A 13,278-nucleotide genomic window follows, 5' to 3' on the forward strand; every position below is an offset into this window, starting at 1 on the left:
AAGATAGGGAATTCAGCTGATAACAACTGAAAGAGGACTACTGTAGGAGGGTCAAATACCTTGGTGGATGCAGGGAGTGACTGTAGAAGGTGGAAAGCAAAAAACAATAGCAGCATTGCTACACAGTGATAGGAAAATGCAGCTACCAAGAACCCTTATTTTGTTCCCGATATGGAAGCACTCTTAGGAGTAAAGGTGTCAATTACCAAAACGTAAAGAAATTAAAAGCAGTATAACACACATCCATAGCAACCTTTTCATAATCAGAGAATAGAAAGGATGGCTGGTTACTGGTTACCCTCTTTAGTCATCTGCACATTGTTGGTTATCTGCCATGGTGATGATTTTACCACCATGACTTTTTTTTCTTGGTCTTCTTTCCAGGCTTTGTGCTTTCATTCACCCCATAAACATTCTCTCCAGATTTTTATCTTAGCCCTTTTCTCTTCTCACTTTATTTTGTCTTCTTAAGGGCTTTAACTATCACATAGATGTATCCAATTCTCTGTCTCCAGCTTTGATTTTTTTTTTATAAGCTCCAGACTGATACACATGTAGCCACTACCTATTGGTCACTGCCACCTAGATGTCACACAGATAAATCTAACTCAATATGACATTATCTAAATACATTATTTGATCCCCAAACCTGTTCCTCCTCTGCTATTTCATACCTTGGTTAATAGCACTGACATCAGCCCAATCAGGAAAACCAGTAGTCTGGGAATCATTGGAGATACAGAGATGGATATGGCATAACTTTACCCTCAAGATATAGTCAATCTCATAGAATACCTGTACGTAAATCTGTCCCTCTTCTTAAAACCAATAATACATTCTCTTTGACACTCTTGTAGAACTTAGAATTCTTTTTGATAAGAACAGGAATTCTTATTTATAAATTTGTTTGAATTAAACTGAGATCCTTTGGGACTATGTTGGGGAGGGCATATATCACATTCATTACCGTGTACTCCCCAGACCCCAGATATATTGCATTGAATACAGTTGATCTTCAACAAGTATGTGTTGAATATATGCATGAATAAATGGTTATAAAACAATAAAGGAAGTAAAAAGTGACATTGAAACAGTTACAAATAAATAGCTAATTGAGGGTATATGAGGGAAAATTTATTTCAGCTGGAGAGTACAGGGAACATTTTACAAAGGTGTAGAATTTGATTTGTCCTAAAGAAGAAAAAGAGGATGTTCCAGGCAGAGGGAATACATGAGGAAAAAGAGGAGAAAAATAATAGAATATGTATAAAAGTAAAATTATTTTTTCAGACCATAAAGCATTCAAAATATAGAAAAAGTGTATAGGACCTCATTAGAAACGAGAGACCTTGCTGCAGATAAATAGATGAACATATTTTTTTAACCAGAAGACATATTACACTTATTGATGTCAAATTGTTAATTTAATTCTTTTAATTCTTTTTACTATGGAAAAGTACAATCATAGAATAAACAATGATCCCTGTACCCATATCTAGAGTCAAAAGCACCAATTCAGGCTATGTCTTATTTCACCTATACCCACTCACTGCAACCCAATATTATTTCAAAGCAAATCACAGACTTTATACAATTTAATTTGTAAATATTTCTGTGTGTACTTCTAAATGACAAGACCCCTCCTGAAAACATAACTACATTACCATTATCATAATTTTAAAAGTAATAATAACTTAGATATCATCAATATTCTGTCTGTGTTCATATTTCCCTGACTTTCTCATAACATGTTTTATAGTTTGTTTCAATAAAACATGATCCACTTAATGTCCATATATTGCAATTGGTTGTTATATATCTTAAATCAGTCTCCTCTACCTCCCCTTCCTTTCCTATCATCTCCCTTCCTCTTAATCATTTTACTATAGAATGAAGCATATATGAAAAACACTCAAAACATATGTGTGAGTTAATGAATTAGTATAAAGCAAATACTTTTAAAACCACCACTCAGGTCCAGGAATAGAACATTACCAGTCACCCTTGAAAGCCTTTCACATGTCCCATGTCAATCACACCTTCTTTACTATCCCCCAAAGTAGCATCTATCTATACCTTCATAGTGAAGTCACTTCCTTGTTTCCATGTACGATTTTATCACTCATATATGTCCTTAGATACTATATTCTCATCCACTCTAGTGTTTTAAATGTTTTACGTTTCTTTTAATTTATACATTCCCACTCTATGCCTTTCTTTTTTTGCAATTTATCTGTTGACTAACACAAGACATTTGGCCTGTAGTGTGTCTCAGAATTTAGATTTTGCTGATTGCAAACTCATGGTGCAGATCAATACATTCCTCTGTTCTCTATATTTCCTGCAAAAATGGCAGCAGGATCCAAAGGTTTTATCAGACTCAGATTGAATCCATTTGGCACAATTATAGGTAATATTGTGTTCTTTCATCAGAAGAAAAGTGGCTGTTTCTCTCCTTATGATATTAACAGTCAATGATGCATAATGCTTAGATTTAGTAATTCATTGGGGTTTGCAAAGTGATTATATACTTTTATAAAAGTACACTTCCCTGCACTATGTCATTACTCAATATATCAATACATTTCTTATAGAAAAGGCAGAATAAAATCTTGGCTTTTTTCACCTTTACTTACCGGTTTTCAAAGTAAAGTTTTTATTTCCTATTCTCATCCAAATGTGGCCATATTTTGAAATAGCATTATGAACTTATGGATTTAAATTTAATTCATGAGATTCAACCTATTGCAATTAATATCCTTACTAAAGTTTAAATTCTTCCATCCTTGGCCAATGGAAAACTCTTAAAGTTGGCTCCCTAAGTCACTTCATTAATGGCTTAAACAGAGACAGATACTAAAATTTTCAACTAGGATTGTAGAATTGTCTATTTCTTCTTTTAATTTTGTCAACTTTTCCTTCATGTATTTTGAAGCACTGTTATTAAGCATATACACTTTTTTATTATTTTCATGCCTTCCTGATGAGTTGACCCTTTTATTATTCTGAAAAGTCATTTCTATCTCTGATAATATTAATCATCTTAGAGTCTACTTTATATGATATTGGTATATCCATTCTAACCTTTTTATTTTTATTCATCATTTATTTTTGATCAAAAATTTTTCTCCATTCCACTTTCTTTTAATCTTAAGGTATTATTTGTTGTGTTTATTTTCTGTTTGCTCCTCTTAGTTTAGATTTATTTCTGAAATAATTAATTTTCTTCTAAGTTTTTACTGAGCTGTATAATTTTTGGAATTTTCTAATTTTTATTTGTTATTCTTTCTCATTTTGCATCACTTCTTAATGTCTTTGTGCCAATTTTTGAAACAGTAGGTTGCAATAGGTCGTTCTGGAATGCTTTTATTTTCTTCTATAGAAATTTTATTCTGCTTCTTATTCTCCTTTTTTCTTACAGCTTTGAATGGAATTTTACCTTGATTTTTTTGTTGCTCATTATTATGTAAAACTAGTTTTTCTGAGCTTTAGGATTTGGCAGGATTTTCCAATTTCACAGAGATCCTTCTTCAAAACTACAGTCTTGATATTTCCTGACTCTGTTCTGCTCCTCCATTCTCAGCAGGTTCTCCTTCCTTCGTCTACATTACTCTGATCCTGTTTATTTTGATTCTGCTCCTAGCAGTTTTTCCTCAGTGTGGGTGGTTGTTTTTCAGAGTTCCGAGGCACTAGAACTATTCCAATTCCTTCAAAATGTCTTGCTATAGGCTGCTTGGACTCACTCTCTATTAGAGAGCAAAATTTCGGCTGCTATTCTCAAATTGCTTCACCCACTGGCTTTTTTGGGTTTCTCCTGTTCTTGAGCCTGCCAGATGCCATATTATTTCCATCAGCTTCCTTCTCTATAGACTCTGATTCTATATGGGTTGTACTGGTGATTTATCTCACTTATTTTACTGAACGTGATTCTTATGGATAACTTGTCACTGAGTTTTGTTTTAAATGTTTTTCAGGAGTTTTTGGCTTTGGCTCAGGTGGATATTTGAAGAGATTAGAAAACTATGCTGCTGCCCCAAGTGTCATCTTCCAACACTTTCATATTTTGATTAAATACTTTCCAAAGCTCTCAGATGTGTAATAGACCACAGAGCGACTGTGCCCACAAAGGAAGGCAAACATGAAAACACATACAAATAATAAAATACAGTACTTATTAACCAAAGAGATGAAATTCACCAGATGAATTAGCAGCTTCTGACTTCACCCAGCAGTGAGTAGAAGTGGGCAATATTTCTCAAATTGTATTTCACAGGAAGTTAATAGAAATAAGGTAGTTCTGGTAGTCCAGTGAATGTAATTTAAGACATGGTGGGTTGAGGCAAAGCATCTTCACCACTTCCTTTAAAATGGTACAAAGTGAGGAAGCAGTAAAAGATTTGTATAAAGTTATTAAGGAGGAAATGATGATGAGAAAAATCTCAGTTTCTATATTAACTCAACAAATAATCATTGTCATTTTAGAGAGGGTAACTGCCCTCTAGTTTGCTTACCATATACCAAGTGATGGTTGGCTTGACACTAGAAGGAAAAAATCCATCGATGTTTGGACAAGTGATCTTCTGAACACCATATTCTAAATATAATCTATGCACTGGAAGTTTCATGGGAGAATTGAAGCAGCTATCTTTTTGAACCACTTCCAGAGGAAATGCAACTTTGCTGCAATATGTAGTGTTCCTGAAAAGAAAAATATGCAATGAATGGGCAGTCTCATTTGCATTTGTTTTGATGCAGCAAATACATTAAAATGAGCTAAGTGAAGTACTGCTGTGTATTGAGACTTTATTTATATATTAAGTTCATGTAACAATTAAATGTGTTATGGAGGTATTTCCTATAACAACTGACACAAAAGAATAAAAACAGACACAATTAGCTACTATTGATAAACTATTTAGATTTTTAGATATGTTCCTAAACATACATATGTATGTGTGTGTGTATATTCATATATATAATGTTTAATTTTACCCTTAAAACATTCTTAATAACACTCAGTACAGGTAAGGCACAGGTAAGAACAGCACATTAACTCATGGTTGATAATGGTATAAATGAGTTCTGGAAAATTAAATATGTTTCCAAAAACATTTTTAAAAGCCTTAGCCTTTGCCCTTGTAATCTTATTTCTGGAGATTTTCTCACATGATAGATGTAGGAAAAGTGAGAATAGAGAGAGCACATGATCAAAAATGCCTATCCTGTGCTATATCAGAAAGGAAGATATTGGAATCAGTAGAAAAACCTATGAAAAGGAAGACTGTAAAAAAAAAAAAAAAAAAAAAAATGGTAAAGCCATCCAAAGTTATTGTACACATATGTAAAAAAATCAAGCATGAAGGAAAAAACTAACAAACACATAAAACATGTTAAGATGGCTGGGGAGGGACTTCCCTGGCTGTCCAGTGATTAAGACTTTGCCTTCCAGTTCAGGGGTTGCGGGTTTGATCCCTGATTGGGGAGCTAAGATCCCACGTGTTTTGTGGCCAAAAAACCAAAATATAAAACAGAAGAAATAGTCAATAAAGACTTTAAAAATGGTCCACATCAAAAAAAATTCTTTAAAAAAAGAAAAAAAAAAGATGGTGGGGAACTGTATACCTTTAATGTTTGTGTAAGTCATTTCATCGGCCTGGAGGGTTCTTCTTTTCCTATCACACTACCTTTCACACGGAGGTCTATGTCATTCTCTACACACCCCATATCTAAATTAGTACTCTCATCCTCTCAGCACCTTGGACAATTCCTTGATTGAATTTATCATAGTTCAAACAGTCACAACCATATGTGTTTTCTTTTATTTCTTGCATCTAGTGCAGTGCCTAAACTTTCAGTAGGCACTGAATAAATATTTGTTGGATACATGGAATATACATAAAACTGTATTACATATAGGAAAACAATAAAGGGAGTATAGATAATAAAAATAAGTGATTTTTTAGGGTGATATGTAAATGGGTCATTCATTGTCCACCCCTTTTTGTGATTTCTATTTAAGACATATTACATACTCAATAACTCATGAATTAAGACTAAATCCAGTGGAAAGTGTGGGAGAATTCATTACCCTCCCCAGAATGGGAGGAGAGAGTGTTTAAAGATGACTTATGACAATGGTAATAAGGTGGAAAGGGAGAGTGGCAGGCACAATCTTTACCTACAGATAACAAAAGGTCTTCTAAGTAGAAGTACCCTATAGGTGGAAGTTATAGAAGGTAAATTTCAGCTTAATAAGATACATTTCCTGACTATAAAATCAAGTGATGAACAATGAATGGACTGACTTTTCCAGCTCCATAAGTCAAATCTGGATGTTATCTTAATAGAGGTACTGAAGCAAGAATACAAGCAGTAGAATCCTAGAGGATTAATCTTAACTTTATTTTCTTAATGACATCAGACCTATGATTTCACATGGTTCAGTTTAAGGTCATTCTCAGTTTAGGAATCACCACAGGACAATGGGAAGATCCTGGTACTGCCACCATGTAAGTTTAATTCAAATTTCCTTTAGAAGATAGGCAGACAGGTAAACTGAAGAGATGGCAATCTGGAAATTGATAAATAACACTAAAGGTATACTCAGGCCTAGACAGTCATGAGCCCTGTTCCTATAATATAAAAGAAGGCTGGAAAAGTTTGGAGGAGAGCTCTAAAGAAGTAGTGGGTTGATAAGGAAAAAAAAAAAAAAAGTAGAGATACTGAAGCACTAGAATGCATAGTAGAGACCAAGGTCAACCAGAAAGCTATTGATGACTCTTCCCCAGGTATTTGCCAAAGTGTATGTGTGAAATGTTACTAGATTAACAATTGCCAAAGATGAAAAGGAGCTCAAAGAACATTTAGGCCGGCTTTCTCATTGTGTGGGTATAGATACCAAAGCTGTATTAGGGCATAAACAATGGACACATGAGTATTTCAGGCTCCTTGGAAGTTCACATCCCAGTCTAGATTTAACTCCAACAAAATTAAATAGAAGGGGTAAAAGCCTCAGAAGGGACTGAAGAGGTTACAAGGGACTCCCAAACCACAGTGATCAATATGCTTTTTTCTGTGATAGAGAAGTCCTTTCTCACTAAATCATAACATTGTTTAAATTTATCAAAACATAGTCATAGTTCTCCATCAAAGAACACTTATAACATCCGTGAGAGACAAGGAACATTCAGAAGAAGGTCTGGGCTTACTTATTATTCTGTTATGTTCTTCTGTTATTGTTATGTCATCCAGCTCTATCACTATGGGCTGAATGGTGTCCCCCACCCTAAATTCATATGTCGAAGTTGAATACCTTAGAATTTGACTGCATTTGGAGATAGGTCTTGAAAGAGGTAATTAAGGTAAAATGAGGTAATATGGGTGGGCCTTAATCCAATATAACTGATGCTCTTATAAGAAGAGGAGATTAGGACACAGAAGACACGGGTCAAATGATGTGAAGACATGGAGAGAAGATGTCTATCTACAAGCCAAGGAGAGATGAATGAAACCAACCCTGTTGACACCTTAATCTTGGAATTCTAGCCTCCAGAATTATGAGAAAACATATTTCCATTGTTTAAGCCACCCAGTCTGTGGTATTTTGTTATGGAAGACCTAGGAAAGCCAATGTACTATTAAATAGTAGGAAACTATCTTTAAAAAAAAAATTCACAACCCAGATGAGAGTTTAAAAAATAAAATAAAGCCTGGAAGCTAAAAAGGGACCTCAGGAAAAAAAGTAGCCAAAGTACTAAGCCTTAAAATGGTTATTTTTCAGAAGGACCCTCACTTTTTTCAAGGGTTTTTTTTTTTTTCCAGAGGAAAAACAAAATTAATCTGTTGTAAAAGGAAAACTGGTATATTGTGAAGTAAAATGCAAAATGTAATTGAACTTTTAGAAAAAAAAGTGGATTTGAAGGAAATTTTGCAGTAATGGTAGGGTGCTTTGGATTATATTCTTAGATTCCCAGAGATCTGGTATTCATTTGCTTTTTAGGGAAATTTTGGTGGAAAAGTTTGAAAAGTCCTGTTCTAAGTATATTTAATGCCTCTCAGATATTCTTTCCTTTATACGGCATCCTGAGGCTTTATTTGTGCTAGGTACTTAAAAAGTTGCCAAGATTAACAGATACGAATGGGTTCTACTGCCTGCCGTCTTCATTGTCCAGGGACACGGATATACCTTCAGGTGAGGCAGACGTGGAGGCAGATTCATGTCAGGGAAAGGGAACAAATGAACAAGCCTCCACCTCTAGACAACCCCGATGTATGTCAGGTTTGAAAAGGAACCACTTATTGAGAATGTTCTCAGAAGCTCAACCGTTTTCTCTGCACATCTCTTTCAGCTAACCTCAGCTAAGCCAATGAGGTGAAGTGTAAATCTCTCTACATGCTTCCTTCTTCCCCTTCCCACCTTCACGGCCCATGCATCGCTTGGAAAACGGTTCAGGAATGAAAGGGAAAAGAGAAAGTCACCACAAGGGTCAGGCTACCTTAACATGCAGGTATAGTTGCCTGTGTCATTGAGGAGTGTGGGCCGGAACCAGAGCACATCTTTCTCCTTACTAATGCGGTTCTCAGGGAGGCGGAAGTTAATCGGCTCCTCAAGGTCCCGGTCCTGCCTTGTCCAATACCAGATCAGAGTAAGGCCTGCTGAATGGGCTGTACTGTAGTTATATTTCAAGAAGTGTTCAAAGAGTGGGCACTTGATACGAGCTGGCTCATCTTCATACACTTGGATCTGCCTCATGGTATCTAGTCCCCAGTCATCACAGCGTTCTGGAACAGTCAAAAAGAAAGAAAAGGCAGAGGAGTCATCTCATCTCCAGAGAACACACCTTCTCTTTAGGATACCCCAGTATTTTCCGGACCCTCTTCTCGGGTCATATTCATTAGCCTCTTTCTAATAAATGCATGTAATAGACAGCTGTGGTGTGAGGAGAATTCCCCTCATTCATTTATTATCTTTTGACTATCTATTGGATAACAGTGTGATCTGATAGCTTGATCCTGTTGAACCCTACAAGGTATGGGGGAGAATCTCACCTGGAAAAGAAAGCATGTACTCTTTCACTCCTCCGGGGACAAAAGAGATTCTAAGGAGAAAATTGTAACTGAAATGGCAACCCTCTAAGATTCCCAGTTCTCCCCTGGTCTTCACTGTCCAATAGCAATAAAATCCAAGCTACATAGTTAATGTTAGGTGTCCTAGTTGCCACATTAAAGAAATAAAAAGCAGGTAAAATTAATTTTTATAATGTATTTTGTTAAACTAGATATATCCAAAACATCCCAAATATTGATAAGCTATTTTATACTTATATTCATTTTTTTGTTTTGTTTTGTTTTTGCGGTACGCGAGCCTCTCACTGCTGTGGCCTCTCCCGTTGCAGAGCACAGGCTCCAGACGCGCAGGCTCAGCTGCCACGGCTCATGGGCCCAGCCGCTCCGCGGCATGTGGGATCTTCCCAGACCGGGGCACGAACCCACGTCCCCTGCATCGGCAGGCGGACTCTCAACCACTGTGCCACCAGGGAAGCCCCTATATTCTTTTTTTGTAATAACTCTTCAAAATTCAGTGTATTTTACACTTACTGCACATATCAATTTGGATTAGTCATGTGTGTCCACTGGTATTAGATTAGACAGCCAAACTGACTAGAATACACAAGAAAGCTTCCTAGTAAATAAGAGAGAGACCACATGTAGTAGAGCTGAGGCACCCTTGTTGACAGCTGCACCCTCCAGAAGCACAGCTGTCAGACCTCTCTACAGCTGACCAAAGACGTAAGAGCAAGCTCAGCCTATATCAGCTGATCTGAGCTTATGTCACCAGAACCACCCGGAAAACCTATAGACTCATGAGCAATAATACATGTGTAATAAATTAAATGAAGTTTATGATTGTTTGCTAGGCAACGTTTTGGGCATAAGCAGATAGCTAACAGAACAACTAAATTAGTGACTACTTTAATTTTAATAAAAGCAAAGAATTTGAAGCTTTATGACTTGCAAAATGTTTTGTAAGTAAGTAATACATTTCTAAGTAAATAATAGACCTCTGGGAAATCTAACAAACTGACTTTTCCAAGAATCAACAAATTCCCATTGTTTACAATTTCTATGCTTCATTCAGAAACATGTTTTAAAATCCAATACACAAGAAAGAACTGGAAAGATCAAAGTGTTTTCACATTAATAGAAATTGATAATAAAATATTTTTATTAAACATCTATCATAACGTTCTTTAAATATATTTTCATTAAAACTGCATAGTTGCAGAATTAGCTCCTTCAGTTTACAGCAAGTTATAACCATAGTTTTTTCAGTTAAACATGTCAGATTGAATACATGCATCCAATTTCACTCCATTATGAAATTCCACTAAAACTAAAATAATTTTCAAGACGTAAACCCAAGTAATAACAATAACAAGAGGAAAGATAATAGCAACATCAAATGGACAAGTGGTGACCAGCTTAGCACATTTAAAACGAAAAATCCTAAATGAAGAGGGGAGAGCTGGAGAACAAACCAATCTGCAATGCAGAATGCAGAGAAAACCCAGGAGGAGAAACTGTCAGTATCAAGATAAGTAATCACTAGTACCATACACTCAATATTTCTGGGTTCTCTTACTAGGCATATTGTAAGATTGTACTTTTATGCCCTTCTGAAATAAGGGGATACCATGTGACTCACTTTGGCCAAAATGATGTACTGAGTGTCACCTTTGTTGAGTGTTTTAAGGGCCAGAGTATGTTTCACCATGCTTCCTTTTCTTCTGCCTTAGCAAATATGAAAGCACAGACGTCGAGACTCCTTTAGCTTGGTTCCCTTTATATGAATGACGCACAGCAAAGCTTTGCTATTTTAAGTCATAGAGAATTGGGATTTGCTTACTACCAATATGAATAATCTATCCTATCCTGGCAAATGCAACCAGATACCTTAAAAATAAGCACATAGGTGGGACAGTAAAATAAGGAGAATTGGATGAACGCTATGTCAAAAAGTGACATCTTTGGTTCCAACCCCACCCTCCTAGCACTCAGGAACCTTTCTCACTGTGCTCCAAGGATAGGAGCAGCCAGACCTTTACTCTCCAGGCAGGAGAATGAATGAATCTTCTCTAGAAAATCTGACTACTTTCAGAAGAAAGATCGAACAATCTTAGTATCAGAGGTTTTTTTTTTTTTTTTTTTTTTAAACAACTTGTACAGCCATATCATCATATCATCCAATAGAAAAGCTCAAGGTTAACAAGTCCCACATTCACATTTATAATTTTTAATCAGCTTCTTAATCTCTTCTTCTTAAATATGAACAAACAGCCCCAGGAGACATCCGAGAAAAATCTCTACTATAAAAGGTAACATCCAAAGAAACATTGTAAAAGAAAATTTGATAAAACCAAGATTATTCAAGAAAAAGAAATATTTTTAAAGAAAAACAAAAAAAACTATCATTAACATCCTCAGAGAGATAAGGAAACTTTTATATTCATGAAGCAAGAACAGAATGATATAGGAATATTCAGAGAAAAAAAGCTTATTAAAATTAAAAACATGGGCCTCCCTGGTGGCGCGGTGGTTGAGAGTCCGCCTGCCGATGCAGGGGATACGGGTTCGTGCCCCGGTCTGGGAGGATCCCATATGCCGCGGAGCGGCTGAGCCCGTGAGCCATGGCCGCTGGGCCTGCGCGTCCGGAGCCTGTGCTCCGCAACGGGAGAGACCACAACAGTGAGAGGCCCGCATACCGCAAAAAGAAAAAAAAAAAAAAAAAAAATTAAAAACATGATTGAAGAAAGGTAAAATTTAATAAATGGTTTATTTGGAAGTTAAATTTGAGAATTTTCTAAAAAGTAGAGTAGAAAGAAAAACAGAAAATAGAGAAGAAAGTTAGACCAGTCCACGAGTCTCAACATCTCAATAGTAGGATCCCCAAAAGAAAGAAAATAAAAAGAAAACTCTCCAATAAATAATTCAAAGCAAAAACAAGTCTCAGAACTGAAGTCATAACCTTCTAAATTAAAAAAGATCTGTCAATTGCCCCAACACAGTGGATGAAAACAGACTTACACCACAAAAATATTTTTTTTAAACTGTGGAAAAAGAAAAGATTATATAAACTACCAGCGAGTAAGAAAGAGGAAAAAAAATAGTCACATACAAAAGACTAGGAATCAGAATGGCTTTGCAACTCTCAAAAACAAGACTGGAAACTAGAAGATAATGAAGCAATGCATCTAAAGGAAATTTATTTGCAATCTTGAACCTTAAACCCAACAAAACAATCACGTGTGAGTGACATTTTCAGACACATAAAGACTTAGTACTTTTATATCCTATGTGCTATTTTTTCAAGAAGCTTCTGGGAGATTTGTGCCAACAAAATGAGAGAAAAAACAAGAAAAAGGAAAACAGGAGATCAAGGAATAGGGGATGCAATTAAAGAGAGAGGGGAAGGGATTCCCAGAATAACAATGCAGGATATCCCAGGAAAGCAGCTATGCAGTAGGGCTTGGTGGTAAATCAGTGTAGATAGAAAAAAAATGGAAACCCCCAATAAAGAAAAATTAATTGTAACTGATGGATTATCTGATTAGATTTGCACTGTGAAAAATGATGCTGAAGTGTAATTGAAAAGTATGAAAATGGTTACCAAAGGATACTAATTAGAGTAAGCATATGAAAGCAAGGCAATTCATAACTTCAAAAAATAAGAAAGGTAACATAATCATAGTTCGTTAATATTTGAAGACATATTAATTGAATGATTATTGATTCAACCAAATATTGCAATAATATTATATAGAGAGGTATGAGTAAGGAAAGCAAAGGGGATAGCACTTTAGAGAGTCCTTATTTACTATAATTTTAAAAAGTGAAGAGATAACACATAGCATTGACCAAATGAAAAATAACAATATACACAAATTGGTTAGCAAACTATAGATAGGAAATGCCAGAAAAAATAAATAAAATCCTCAAAAGTGGTTGTCTCTGAAGAAGAGAACTAGTAGGAGGGGAGGAAAATTATGACAGAAATAATACAATTATTTTCGTATCCCCTTTAATATATTGGCCTTAAAATACCTCCGTGCATGAGTTGCTTTGAAAATAATTAAAATATTAATTAGAAAAAAAAAAAAAAGGAAGGAAGGAAGGGGGAAGGAAGGAAATATCCACTGTGCAATACAATTGGCAAAGTCCCTCTCAGTGTTAAACCATCCTAATCATACCTACTTTCTGTGAGAAAGAAGTATTGATTTT

The 13,278-nt window shown here is 35.6% G+C and overlaps 1 protein-coding gene across 2 annotated transcripts in view; it reads right to left on the minus strand.

The window, feature by feature from the left end:
- IL1RAP (interleukin 1 receptor accessory protein) overlaps positions 1–13,278 on the minus strand; it is a gene marked incomplete at its 3' end in the record, with an annotated part of 132,398 nt that overhangs the window by 39,156 nt on the left and 79,964 nt on the right. For both annotated transcript variants that reach the window (XM_082625580.1, XM_082625581.1), the window contains exons 3-4: positions 8,496–8,781; positions 4,512–4,698 (exon numbers count right to left, since the gene is read on the minus strand). In XM_082625580.1, coding sequence (XP_082481706.1) covers positions 4,512–4,698; positions 8,496–8,781 — 473 coding nt within the window. The remainder of the gene's footprint in view (positions 1–4,511; positions 4,699–8,495; positions 8,782–13,278) is intronic.

This window comes from Mesoplodon mirus, assembly GCF_964341445.2.
Source record: "Mesoplodon mirus genome assembly, chromosome: 6".
Classification (NCBI taxonomy): Eukaryota; Metazoa; Chordata; class Mammalia; order Artiodactyla; family Ziphiidae; genus Mesoplodon; species Mesoplodon mirus.